At 45.5% G+C, this 15,375-nt stretch overlaps 1 protein-coding gene across 7 annotated transcripts in view; it reads right to left on the bottom strand.

The window, feature by feature from the left end:
- The window catches only part of LOC109886536 (caskin-1), a 138,179-nt gene that overhangs the window by 37,703 nt on the left and 85,101 nt on the right, over nt 1-15,375 (bottom strand). For 4 of the 7 annotated variants that reach the window (XM_031814210.1, XM_031814211.1, XM_031814209.1 and 1 more), the window contains exons 11-14: nt 10,315-10,563; nt 5,942-6,046; nt 5,137-5,255; nt 244-325 (exon numbers count right to left, since the gene is read on the bottom strand). In XM_031814210.1, coding sequence (XP_031670070.1) covers nt 244-325; nt 5,137-5,255; nt 5,942-6,046; nt 10,315-10,563 — 555 coding nt within the window. The remainder of the gene's footprint in view (nt 1-243; nt 326-5,136; nt 5,256-5,941; nt 6,047-10,314; nt 10,564-15,375) is intronic. The other 3 variants (XM_031814212.1, XM_031814214.1, XM_031814215.1) reach the window with 3 other exon arrangements.

The raw sequence follows: 15,375 nt of genomic DNA, 5'->3' as shown, positions 1-15,375 counted from the left end.
ATGACAGAGCCGCCAAGATCCAGATCCCACTGTGTGTGTGTGTGTGTTGTGTGTGTGTGTGTTGTGTGTTGTGTGTGTGTGTGCGATTGCTTCAATCGTTATAAAGGAAACAGATGATGCTCTCTTTATCCCCCCCCCCTCTCTCTCTCATCCCTCTCTCTCTCTCATCCCTCTCTCTCTCTCATCCCTCTCACTGGACGGATGTGTACCTGTAGATTGTAACACACACACACACACACCTACCTGTAGATAGTTCTACAGACTTGGACTGCTCCAGCAGGTGCTCTTTGGCTTTGGCAGACTGAGACAGCACTGTAGCCAGGAGCTACAGGGAGAAACAACACAATCTTTAGTTTAGCTACAACACACAGAGACAGTCTTTAGTTTAGCTACAACACACATAGACAGTCTTTAGTTTAGCTACAACACAGAGAGACACAGCCTTTAGTTTAGTTACAACACACAGAGACACAGCCTTTAGTTTAGTTACAACACACAGAGACACAGCCTTTAGTTTAGTTACAACACACAGAGACACAGCCTTTAGTTTAGTTACAACACACAGAGAGACAGCCTTTAGTTTAGCTACAACACACAGAGAGACACAGCCTTTAGTTTAGCTACAACACACAGAGACACAGTCTTAATTTTAGCTACAACACACAGAGAGACACAGCCTTTAGTTTAGCTACAACACACACAGAGACACAGCCTTTAGTTTAGTTACAACACAAAGAGACACAGCCTTTAGTTTAGCTACAACACACACAGAGACACAGCCTTTAGTTTAGTTACAACACAAAGAGACACAGCCTTTAGTTTAGCTACAACACACAGAGAGACACAGCCTTTAGTTTAGCTACAACACACAGAGAGACACAGCCTTTAGTTTAGCTACAACACACAGAGACACAGTCTTAATTTTAGCTACAACACACAGAGAGACACAGCCTTTAGTTTAGCTACAACACACACAGAGACACAGCCTTTAGTTTAGTTACAACACAAAGAGACACAGCCTTTAGTTTAGCTACAACACACACAGAGACACAGCCTTTAGTTTAGTTACAACACAAAGAGACACAGCCTTTAGTTTAGCTACAACACACAGAGAGACACAGCCTTTAGTTTAGCTACAACACACAGAGACACAGCCTTTAGTTTAGTTACAACACACACAGAGACACAGCCTTTAGTTTAGTTACAACACACAGAGACACAGCCTTTAGTTTAGCTACAACACACAGAGACACAGCCTTTAGTTGAGTTACAACACACACAGAGACACAGCCTTTAGTTTAGCTACAACACAGAGAGACACAGCCTTTAGTTTAGTTACAACACACAGAGACACAGCCTTTAGTTTAGCTACAACACACAGAGAGACACAGCCTTTAGTTGATTTACAGGGCCGTTCTACACTAGGACAGATATATAGGGCAGATATATAGGACAGATATATAGGACTCCACACGGGGCCATTCTACACTAGGACAGATATATAGGACAGATATATAGGACAGATATATAGGACAGATATATAGGACAGATATATATGACTCCACACAGGGCCGTTCTACACTAGGACAGATATATAGGACAGATATATAGGACTCCAAACAGGGCCGTTCTACGCTAGGACAGATATATAGGACAGATATATAGGACTTCACACAGGGCCATTCTACACTAGGACAGATATATAGGACTCCACACAGGGCCGTTCTACTTTAGGACAGATATATAGGACTTCACACAGGGCCGTTCTACACTAGGACAGATATATAGGACAGATATATAGGACTCCACACAGGGCCGTTCTACACTAGGACAGATATATAGGACAGATATATAGGACAGATATATAGGACAGATATATAGGACAGATATATATGACTCCACACAGGGCCGTTCTACACTAGGACAGATATATAGGACAGATATATAGGACTCCAAACAGGGCCGTTCTACGCTAGGACAGATATATAGGACAGATATATAGGACTTCACACAGGGCCATTCTACACTAGGACAGATATATAGGACTCCACACAGGGCCGTTCTACTTTAGGACAGATATATAGGACTTCACACAGGGCCGTTCTACACTAGGACAGATATATAGGACAGATATATAGGACTCCACACAGGGCCGTTCTACACTAGGACAGATATATAGGACAGATATATAGGACTCCAAACAGGGCCGTTCTACGCTAGGACAGATATATAGGACAGATATATAGGACTTCACACAGGGCCATTCTACACTAGGACAGATATATAGGACAGATATATAGGACTCCACACAGGGCCGTTCTACTATAGGACAGATATATAGGACTTCACACAGGGCCGTTCTACACTAGGACAGATATATAGGACAGATATATAGGACTCCACACAGGGCCGTTCTACACTAGGACAGATATATAGGACAGATATATAGGACTCCACACAGGGCCGTTCTACTATAGGACAGATATATAGGACTTCACACAGGGCCGTTCTACACTAGGACAGATATATAGGACAGATATATAGGACTCCACACAGGGCCGTTCTACGCTAGGACAGATATATAGGACATATATATAGGACTCCACACAGGGGCCTTCTACACTAGGACAGATATATAGGACAGATATATAGGACTCCACACAGGGCCGTTCTACACTAGGACAGATATATAGGACAGATATATAGGACAGATATATAGGACTCCAAACAGGGCCGTTCTACGCTAGGACAGATATATAGGGCAGATATATAGGACAGATATATAGGACTCCACACAGGGCCGTTCTACGCTAGGACAGATATATAGGACAGATATATAGGACTTCACACAGGGCCATTCTACACTAGGACAGATATATAGGACAGATATATAGGACTCCACACAGGGCCGTTCTACTATAGGACAGATATATAGGACAGATATATAGGACTCCACACAGGGCCGTTCTACTATAGGACAGATATATAGGACTCCACACAGGGCCGTTCTACACTAGGACAGATATATAGGACAGATATATAGGACTCCACCCAGGGCCGTTCTACTATAGGACAGATATATAGGACAGATATATAGGACTCCACACAGGGCCGTTCTACTATAGGACAGATATATAGGACTCCACACAGGGCCGTTCTACTATAGGACAGATATATAGGACTCCACACAGGGCCGTTCTACACTAGGACAGATATATAGGACAGATATATAGGACAGATATATAGGACTTCACACAGGGCCGTTCTACACTAGGACAGATATATAGGACAGATATATAGGACTCCAAACAGGGCCGTTCTACGCTAGGACAGATATATACATTTCCTGATAACTTAATTGATTAAATGAAAAGGTTAAACAAAGACCTTTTAACAAACAACAAAACTATAGATACAGTGCCTTGCGAAAGTATTCGGCCCCCTTGAACTTTGCGACCTTTTGCCACATTTCAGGCTTCAAACATAAAGATATAAAACTGTATTTTTTTGTGAAGAATCAACAACAAGTGGGACACAATCATAAAGTGGAACGACATTTATTGGATATTTCAAACTTTTTTAACAAATCAAAAACTGAAAAATTGGGCGTGCAAAATTATTCAGCCCCTTTACTTTCAGTGCAGCAAACTCTCTCCAGAAGTTCAGTGAGGATCTCTGAATGATCCAATGTTGACCTAAATGACTAATGATGATAAATACAATCCACCTGTGTGTAATCAAGTCTCCGTATAAATGCACCTGCACTGTGATAGTCTAACAGGTCCGTTAAAAGCGCAGAGAGCATCATGAAGAACAAGGAACACACCAGGCAGGTCCGAGATACTGTTGTGAAGAAGTTTAAAGCCGGATTTGGATACAAAAAGATTTCCCAAGCTTTAAACATCCCAAGGAGCACTGTGCAAGCGATAATATTGAAATGGAAGGAGTATCAGACCACTGCAAATCTACCAAGACCTGGCCGTCCCTCTAAACTTTCAGCTCATACAAGGAGAAGACTGATCAGAGATGCAGCCAAGAGGCCCATGATCACTCTGGATGAACTGCAGAGATCTACAGCTGAGGTGGGAGACTCTGTCCATAGGACAACAATCAGTCGTATATTGCACAAATCTGGCCTTTATGGAAGAGTGGCAAGAAGAAAGCCATTTCTTAAAGATATCCATAAAAAGTGTCGTTTAAAGTTTGCCACAAGCCACCTGGGAGACACACCAAACATGTGGAAGAAGGTGCTCTGGTCAGATGAAACCAAAATTGAACTTTTTGGCAACAATGCAAAACGTTATGTTTGGCGTAAAAGCAACACAGCCCATCACCCTGAACACACCATCCCCACTGACAAACATGGTGGTGGCAGCATCATGGTTTGGGCCTGCTTTTCTTCAGCAGGGACAGGGAAGATGGTTAAAATTGATGGGAAGATGGATGGAGCCAAATACAGGACCATTCTGGAAGAAAACCTGATGTCTGCAAAAGACCTGAGACTGGGTCTGAGATTTGTCTTCCAACAAGACAATGATCCAAAACATAAAGCAAAATCTACAATGGAATGGTTCAAAAATAAACATATTCAGGTGATAGAATGGCCAAGTCAAAGTCCAGACCTGAATCCAATCGAGAATCTGTGGAAAGAACTGAAAACTGCTGTTCACAAATGCTCTCCATCCAACCTCACTGAGCTCGAGCTGTTTTGCAAGGAGGAATGGGAAAAAATGTCAGTCTCTCGATGTGCAAAACTGATAGAGACATACCCCAAGCGACATACAGCTGTAATCGCAGCAAAAGGTGGCGCTACAAAGTATTAACTTAAGGGGGCTGAATAATTTTGCACACCCAATTTTTCAGTTTTTGAAATCACTTCATGATTGTGTCCCACTTGTTGGTGATTCTTCACAAAAAAATACAGTTTTATATCTTTATGTTTGAAGCCTGAAATGTGGCAAAAGGTCGCAAAGTTTAAGAGGGCCGAATACTTTCGCAAGGCACTGTATGTAGTGTTATTTTTGTATCATAGACGGTTACAGTGTCCACTTTAGGACAGCACTGTGATCAGCATTAAGTATGTGATCACATTAAGGGTGTGTGGTGTGTGTGTGTGTGTGTGTGTGCGCGCCTCACCTTAACCCCCTCGGCCTGCGCGTGGAGAATGTGGGTGGAGCTCCCGGCACTCTGACCACTCCCTGATGACCTCACACTGGTCACACTGCCAGAACTCCCCACGCTACTTCGGTCTCCACCTTGTAAACACAACACACACACACACAGGTGTGTGTTAACACAGAACCAGGTATCATATGTGTTTCTCCGCTACAATGCACTGGACAGCAGCCCACTCAACAGCATGGGTTCTTGACTAGGACAGACGAGGTGATTGACGGAGTGACTGACACACTTAAACACACACACATCCACTGACCGACGCAGGCCCGATGACTGACAGAGAGACTAAAGACCCATGCAGAGAGAGAGACAGAGAGAGAGAGAGACAGAGACAGAGAGAGAGTGAGAGAGACAGAGAGAGAGAGAGAGAGAGAGAGAGAGACAGAGACAGAGAGACAGAGAGACAGAGACAGAGACATAGATAGATAGATAGATAGATAGATAGATAGATAGATAGATAGATAATGACTGCAGCCCTACACACACAGCCAGGGACCAGGTACTGCCAAGTACAGCCAGGGACCAGGTACTGCCAGGTAGGTACTGGTCTCTGTTCAGTTCTGGACATAATGGAGGGATGGCAGGGTCTCTAAGGTGCCCCTATCCACTGATTCTAGGTCAGATCCTATAGGGGCCATTGTGTTGCCTTGCCCTATAGTATTAGCCCGGATAATCTGATCTAGACCTATGGTTAGGGGCAGCTTCAATCTGTAGACAACGCCACAGGTCAGGGGTCAGGCAGGGCTGCGCGGGGCGGGGTTACCTGGCCCGGGCTTGCGCAGCACCCATATCTCCTCGCTGGAGCTGCCCTGGGGGCCGCAGGACCGGGTGGGGGAACCGTGAGGGGTGGCTTCTGAGCCGCGACAACCTTCAACACAGAAACCACTGTTAACCTCTAAATCCCCCCTGCTCCGCTAATCTAGCTGTAGCCGCTAACCCCAGCTACGCTAAACTATCAGCTAATCCTGGGGATAAACTAGCCTTGGCACCTAACTCCGGGGTTAAATTAGCATTAGCAGCTAAAACCCCCTCTAAACTAGCATTAGTAGCTAACCCCAAACTAGCCATCACTGCTAGTCCTGGGGCTAAAATAGCATTAGAAGCTAACCCTGTCTTTGAACTAGCATTAGTAGCTAACCCCAAACTAGGAATCACTGTTAGTCCTGGGGCAAAAATAGCATTAGAAGCTAACCCTTTCACTGAAACAGCATTAGTAGCTAACCTTAAACTAGGAATCAGTGTTAGTCCTGTGGCTAAAATAGCATTAGAAGCTAACCCCAAACTAGCCATCACTGCTAGCCATGGGGCTAAAATAGCATTAGCAGCTAAATCTGCCACTGAACTAGCATTAGTAGCTAACCCTAAACTAGGAATCACTGCTAGTCCTGGGGCTAAACTACCATTAGCGGTTAACCCTGACGCTAATGTAGTGTTAGCCAATAACTAGCATTAGCAGCTAACAATTAAGCAAAACTAGCATTAACTGCAAACAGTTAATCACTCACCCTCTAACTCTAAACCTTAGCTTTGCTAGCATTGACCCGCTAATCGTAAACTGGCTAACCAGCCCCACCACGATCCCCAACCAGCAGGACAGATGGGGGTGCAGGGCGGGGTGAGGGTAAGGGGGACCTCCAGGAATATACTCTACATCTGCTTGTGTAACTTCACCCTATCTTAACAGCAGACACAGACACACACGCATATATACATCACGTATATATATATTCCTTAGATATATGAGAACATTTATATACCATTGTACATAAATAGATCAGTAGCATGCATGTATATCTGTGTAGATATATATATATGTGTCAGAATGTACATAAATATACATATATATGTATAATATATGAAGAGATATATGATGATATATGCAGGGTAAGGTAAGGTAGGTCCGGTATGAGCTGCAGTTCATCAGGAGAGAGAGTTACAGTAGAACAGGAACTCAAGGCATTTAGAGATTGGAGGAGAGGGCTACAGTAGAACAGGGATCAAGGCCTTTAGAGACTGGAGGAGAGGATTACAGTAGAACAGGGACTCAAGGCCTTTAGAGACTGGAGGAGAGGGTTACAGTAGAACAGGGACTCAGGGCCTTTAGAGACTGGAGGAGAGGGTTACAGTAGAACAGGGACTCAGGGCCTTTAGAGACTGGAGGAGAGGATTACAGTAGAACAGGGACTCGAGGCCTTTAGAGACTGGAGGAGAGGATTACAGTAGAACAGGGACTCAAGGCACCCCTGGTGTGTGTGGCCAAAGAGCTCTATTTTTGTCTCAAATGGCTTGGTTCCAATCCAAGGGCCTTTCGCCATGGTGATTTCGCCATGGCGATGGATGTGAAATGGATTTTACATGTCTGTTACCTCATTATTAAACCCTCAGTGAAACAGGAAGCTACGGAAGACCACAACACAAGCTACGGAAGACCACAATACAAGCTACGGAAGACCACAATACAAGCTACGGAAGACTAAAATACAAGCTACGGAAGACCACAATATAAGCTACGGAAGACCACAATACAAGCTACGGAAGACCACAACACAAGCTACGGAAGACTAAAATACAAGCTACGGAAGACTAAAATACAAGCTACGGAAGACCACAATTCAACAGCATCACTACACTATAACCCTTGTTCAACAGCAACACTACACTGTAACCCTTGTTCAACAGCAACACCCCACTATAACCCTTGTTCAACAGCAACACTGTAACCCTTGTTCAACAGCAACACTACACTGTAACCCTTGTTCAACAGCAACACTACACTATAACGCTTGTTCAACAGCAACACCCCACTATAACCCTTGTTCAACAGCAACACCCCACTGTAACCCTTGTTCAACAGCAACACTGTAACCCTTGTTCAACAGCATCACTACACTGTAACCCTTGTTCAACAGCAACACTATAACCCTTGTTCAACAGCAACACTACACTGTAACCCTTGTTCAACAGCAACACTGTAATCCTTGTTCAACAGCAACACTACACTATAACCCTTGTTCAACAGCAACACTACACTATAACCCGTGTTCAACACAACACTACACTGTAACCCTTGTTCACCAGCAACACTACACTATAACCCTTGTTCAACAGAAACACTACACTATAACCCTTGTTCAACAGCAACACTACACTATAACCCTTGTTCAACAGCAACACTACACTGTAACCCTTGTTCAACAGAAACACTACACTGTAACCCTTGTTCAACAGCAACACTACACTATAACCCTTGTTCAACAGCAACACTACACTATAACCCTTGTTCAACAGAAACACTACACTATAACCCTTGTTCAACAGCAACACTACACTATAACCCTTGTTCAACAGCATCACTACACTGTAACCCTTGTTCAACAGCAACACTACACTATAACCCTTGTTCAACAGCAACACTACACTGTAACCCTTGTTCAACAGCAACACTGTAATCCTTGTTCAACAGCAACACTACACTATAACCCTTGTTCAACAGCAACACTACACTATAACCCGTGTTCAACACAACACTACACTGTAACCCTTGTTCACCAGCAACACTACACTATAACCCTTGTTCAACAGAAACACTACACTATAACCCTTGTTCAACAGCAACACTACACTATAACCCTTGTTCAACAGCATCACTACACTGTAACCCTTGTTCAACAGCAACACTACACTATAACCCTTGTTCAACAGCAACACCCCACTGTAACCCTTGTTCAACAGCAACACTGTAACCCTTGTTCAACAGCAACACTGTAACCCTTGTTCAACAGCAACACTATAACCCTTGTTCAACAGCAACACTGTAACCCTTGTTCAACAGCAACACTACACTGTAACCCTTGTTCAACAGCAACACCCCACTATAACCCTTGTTCAACAGCAACACTACACTATAACCCGTGTTCAACAGCAACACAACACTATAACCCTTGTTCAACAGCAACAGCAACACCACACTATAACCCTTGTTCAACAGCAACATTACACCAGACTGTAACCCTTGTTCAACAGCAACACCACACTGTAACCCTTGCTCAACAGCAACACTGTAACCCTTGTTCAACAGCAACACTACACTATAACCCTTGTTCAACAGCAACACCCCACTGTAACCCTTGTTCAACAGCAACACTACACTATAACCCTTGTTCAACAGCAACACTACACTGTAACCCTTGTTCAACAGCAACACTGTAACCCTTGTTCAACAGCATCACTGTAATCCTTGTTCAACAGCAACACTACACTATAACCCTTGTTCAACAGCAACACCCCACTGTAATCCTTGTTCAACAGCAACACTGTAACCCTTGTTCAACAGCAACACTACACTATAACCCTTGTTCAAATGCAACACTACACTATAACCCTTGTTCAACAGCAACACTACACTATAACCCTTGTTCAACAGCAACACCCCACTGTAACCCTTGTTCAACAGCAACACCCCACTGTAACCCTTGTTTTGAATGGATGGGGTGACAACAGCAACACCCCACTGTAACCCTTGTTTTAAATGGATGGGGTGACAACAGCAACACCCCACTGTAACCCTTGTTTTAAATGGATGGGGTGACAACAGCAACACTACACTGTAACCCTTGTTTTAAATGGATGGGGTGACAACAGCAACACCCCACTGTAACCCTTGTTTTAAATGGATGGGGTGACAACAGCAACACCCCACTGTAACCCTTGTTTTAAATGGATGGGGTGACAACAGCAACACCCCACTGTAACCCTTGTTTTAAATGGATGGGGTGACAACAGCAACACTACACTGTAACCCTTGTTTTAAATGGATGGGGTGACAACAGCAACACCCCACTGTAACCCTTGTTTTAAATGGATGGGGTGACAACAGCAACACCCCACTGTAACCCTTGTTTTAAATGGATGGGGTGACAACAGAAAAAACGACTTAAACTGTAACAGATTTACATAGACCACAACTTATAAACAACTGTTTACCGAAAACCTCAAGGGATGACCTCACCAGAAAGAGCTCTCAGAGAGGTGAGAGTGGGTGAGCCAATCAGATATTAGATCATAGATAGGTAATCATCACCCCTTAAAGCTTTGGGGATAATAATAATAATAATAATGTATGAGGGGGGCGTGTACCTGGGGGGTTGGGGGGTGTGTCCCCCGGGGTCGTCACGGGCGACCTGTTATAGCCAAAGGAAGTGAATAGTGGAAGCAGTGGCTGATGGGTATGTGGAGGTGGAGGAGGCGGAGGAGGCAGGATATGGAACTGATGGAACGTGGTTTCGTTGCCGTTGACGACCGCTGAGTTGGCGGGGGCGACCGTCGGCGTGGGAACGAGCTGTATCTTTTGAAACTGTTGGGTGTTAATGACTGTGCTCGGCAAACCTAGATACGATCGCCGTGACGATGACACGACAACAAACAAACAAAAACAAACAACAACAAAAACAAAAAAATTGTAAGAGAAATAAAATGTAATTAAACCAATGAAAAACCTTAAATCACAAATCAATCAACACGGTAACATGTTAGAGAGATGAACAAAGAGAGAGATGGAGGGAGGGAGGAGACGGACGGAGGGAATAGAGACGACTGTGACTAGGATGGAGAGAGGATAGAAGAGGAGAAGGGTGGAAGGAGAGAGGAGAGGAATGGAGGGAGGAGAGGAGAGGAGAGAAGAGGAGAAGGGTGGAAGGAGAGAGGAGAGGAATGGAGGGAGGAGAGGAGAGGATAAGAGAGAAGAGGAGAAGGGTGGAAGGAGGAGAGGAGAGGATAGGAGAGAAGAGGAGAAGGGTGGAAGGAGAGAGGAGAGGAATGGAGGGAGGACAGGAGAGGATAGGAGAGAAGAGGAGAGGAGAAGGGTGGAAGGAGAGAGGAGAGGAATGGAAGGAAGAGAGGAATGGAGGGAGGAGAGAAGAGGTGAAGGATGGAAGGAGGAGAGGAGAGGAATGGAGGGAGGAGAGGAGAGGATAGGAGAGAAGAGGAGAGGAGAAGGGTGGAAGGAGAGAGGAGAGGAATGGAGGGAGGAGAGGAGAGGATAGGAGAGAAGAGGAGAAGGGTCGAAGGAGGAGAGGAGAGGAGAGGAGAGGAGAGGAGAGGAGAGGAGAGGAGAGGAGAGGAGAGGAGAGGAGAGGAGAGGAAGGAGAGAGGAGAGGAATGGAGGGAGGAGAGGAGAGGATAGGAGAGAAGAGGAGAGGAGAAGGGTGTAAGGAGAGAGGAGAGGAATGGAAAGAAGAGAGGAATGGAGGTAGGAGACAATAGGAGAGGAGAGAAGAGGACAAGGATGGAAGGAGGAGAGGAATGGAGGGAGGAGAGGATATGAGAGGAGAGAAGAGATGAAGGATAGAAGGAGGAGAGGAATGGAAGGAAGAGAGGAATGGAGGGAGGAGAGGAGAGGAGAAGGATGGAAGGAGGAGAGGAGAGGAGAAGGATGGAAGGAGGAGAGGGAGGAGAGGATATGAGAGGAGAGAAGAGGAGAGGAGAGGAGAAGGGTGGAAGGAGAGAGGAGAGGAATGGAGGGAGGAGAGGATATGAGAGGAGAGGAGAGGAGAGGGGTGGAGAGGAGAGGAGAGGAGAGGAGAGGAGAGGAGAGGAGAGGATGTAACTGTGAACCCCCCCGTGAACACAGCTGCCTTGCGTACACTATGTACTCTGGGGGTGTGTGTGCGTGGGTGTGTATTAGTGGAACGGTGTGTGTGTGTTCGTGGAACTGCGTGTGTGTGTGTGTGTTTGTTTGTGTGTATTTGTGGAACTGCATGCGTGTGTGTGTGTATGTGTGTGTGTGTGTGTGTGTGTGTGTGTGTGTGTGTGTGTGTGTGTGTGTGTGTGTGTGTGTGTGTGTGTGTGTGTGTGTGTGTGTGTGTGTGTGTGTGTGGAACTGAGCATCTGGTATGACTCACTTCATGCTCACTTTATGCTTTGGGAAGACCGATGATTCAACGATCAGTGGAACACACACACAGAGGGTCAGCTGTAAGGTAGTTGGTTTCATGACAGAGGGTCAGCTGTAAGGTAGTTGGTATCGTGACAGAGGGTCAGCTGTAAGGTAGTTGGTATCGTGACAGAGGGTCAGCTGTAAGGTAGTTGGTATCATGACAGAGGGTCAGCTGTAAGGTAGTTGGTATCGTGACAGAGGGTCAGCTGTAAGGTAGTTGGTATCGTGACAGAGGGTCAGCTGTAAGGTAGTTGGTATCGTGACAGAGGGTCAGCTGTAAGGTAGTTGGTATCGTGACAGAGGGTCAGCTGTAAGGTAGTTGGTATCGAGACAGAGGGTCAGCTGTAAGGTAGTTGGTATCGTGACAGAGGGTCAGCTGTAAGGTAGTTGGTATCGTGACAGAGGGTCAGCTGTAAGGTAGTTGGTATCGTGACAGAGGGTCAGCTGTAAGGTAGTTGGTATCATGACTGAGGGTCAGCTGTAAGGTAGTTGGTATCGTGACAGAGGGTCAGCTGTGTTCATATCAGCAGTAGAGAAACAACTGACAGGAAGGAGAAGAGTGAAAAGCTGTGCTTGTAGAGAGAGAAGAAGAACTTAGAGAAAGGATGTTGGGAAAAACAGCCAAACAGCAGGATGTGAAACAAAACAGACAAACATGAAAAAAACAGACAGACAGACAGACCCCCCAAGGTACAGACCCCCCAAGGTACAGACCCCCAAGGTACAGACCCCCCAAGGTACAGACCCCCCAAGGTACAGACCCCCCAAGGTACAGACCCCACAAGGTACAGACCCCACAAGGTACAGACCCCACAAGGTACAGACCCCCCAAGGTACAGACCCCACAAGGTACAGACCCCACAAGGTACAGACCCCACAAAGTCCTAGATATGACACCACTAGGTGTAGATATGACACCACTAGATATAGATATGACACTACTAGGTATAGATATGACACCACTAGATATAGATATGACACTACTAGGTGTAGATATGACACCACTAGGTATAGATACGACACCACTAGGTATAGATATGTCACCACTAGATATAGATATGACACCACTAGATATAGATATGACACCACTAGTTGTAGATATGACACCACTAGGTATAGATATGACACCACTAGGTATAGATATGACACCACTAGGTATAGATATGACACCACTAGATATAGATATGACACCACTAGATATAGATATGACACCACTAGATATAGATATGACACCACTAGGTATAGATATGACACCACTAGGTATAGATATGACACCACTAGAAATAGATATGACACCACTAGGTATGGATATGACACCACTAGATATAGATATGACACCACTAGATATAGATATGACACCACTAGGTATAGATATGACACCACTAGGTATAGAAATGACACCACTAGATATAGATATGACACCACTAGGTGTAGATATGACACCATTAGGTACAGATTTGACACCACTAGATATGACACCACTAGATACCACTAGAGCTGTATCATTGCCTGTATCCGCTACGGATCCGCAGTCAAACGACCACCCCTCATCACTGTCAAACGCTCCCTAAAACACTTCTGTGAGCAGGCCTTTCTAATCGACCTGGCCCGGGTATCCTGGAAGGACATTGACCTCATCCCGTCAGTTGAGGATGCCTGGTCATTCTTTAAAAGTCACTTCCTCACCATTTTAGATAAGCATGCTCCGTTCAAAAAATGCAGAACTAAGAACAGATACAGCCCTTGGTTCACTCCAGACCTGACTGCCCTCAACAAGCACAAAAACATCCTGTGGCGGACTGCAATAGCATCGAATAGTCCCCGTGATATGCAACTGTTCAGGGAAGTCAGGAACCAATACACGCAGTCAGTCAGGAAAGCAAAGGCCAGCTTCTTCAGGCAGAAATGTGCATCCTGTAGCTCTTACTCCAAAAAGTTCTGGGACACTGTGAAGTCCATGGAGAACAAGAGCACCTCCTCCCAGCTGCCCACTGCACTGAGGCTAGGTAACACAGTCACCACCGATAAATCCATGATTATCGAAAACTTCAACAAGCATTTCTCAGCGGCTGGCCATGCCTTCCACCTGGCTACTCCAACCTCGGTCAACAGCTCCGCCCCCCCCGCAGCTACTCGCCAAAGCCTCTCCAGGTTCTCCTTTACCCAAATCCAGATAGCAGATGTTCTGAAAGAGCTGCAAAACCTGGACCCGTACAAATCAGCTGGGCTTGACAATCTGGACCCTCTCTTTCTGAAACTATCCGCCGCCATTGTCGCAACCCCTATTACCAGCCTGTTCAACCTCTCTTTCATATCGTCTGAGATCCCCAAAGATTGGAAAGCTGCCGCAGTCATCCCCCTCTTCAAAGCAATCTGGTTTCAGAGCTGGTCATGGGTGCACCTCAGCCACGCTCAAGGTCCTAAACGATATCTTAACCGCCATCGATAAGAAACATTACTGTGCAGCCGTATTCATTGATCTGGCCAAGGCTTTCGACTCTGTCAATCACCACATCCTCATCGGCAGACTCGACAGCCTTGGTTTCTCAAATGATTGCCTCGCCTGGTTCACCAACTACTTCTCTGATAGAGTTCAGTGTGTCAAATCGGAGGGTCTGCTGTCCGGACCTCTGGCAGTCTCTATGGGGGTGCCACAGGGTTCAATTCTTGGACCGACTCTCTTCTCTGTATACATCAATGAGGTCGCTCTTGCTGCTGGTGAGTCTCTGATCCACCTCTACGCAGACGACACCATTCTGTATACTTCCGGCCCTTCTTTGGACACTGTGTTAACAACCCTCCAGGCAAGCTTCAATGCCATACAACTCTCCTTCCGTGGCCTCCAATTGCTCTTAAATACAAGTAAAACTAAATGCATGCTCTTCAACCGATCGCTACCTGCACCTACCCGCCTGTCCAACAGGCGGGTACTCTGGACGGCTCTGACTTAGAATACGTGGACAACTACAAATACTTAGGTGTCTGGTTAGACTGTAAACTCTCCTTCCAGACCCATATCAAACATCTCCAATCCAAAGTTAAATCTAGAATTGGCTTCCTATTTCGCAACAAAGCATCCTTCACTCATGCTGCCAAACATACCCTTGTAAAACTGACCATCCTACCAATCCTCGACTTTGGCGATGTCATTTACAAAATAGCTTCCAATACTCTACTCAGCAAACTGGATGCAGTCTATCACTGTGCCATACGTTTTGTCACCAAAGCCCCATATACCACCCACCACTGCGACCTGTACGCTC

This window comes from Oncorhynchus kisutch, unplaced genomic scaffold, assembly GCF_002021735.2.
Source record: "Oncorhynchus kisutch isolate 150728-3 unplaced genomic scaffold, Okis_V2 Okis06b-Okis10b_hom, whole genome shotgun sequence".
NCBI lineage: Eukaryota > Metazoa > Chordata > Actinopteri > Salmoniformes > Salmonidae > Oncorhynchus > Oncorhynchus kisutch.
The sequence above is the reverse complement of the archived record's forward strand: the minus strand, read 5'-3'. Positions and strand labels throughout refer to the sequence as shown.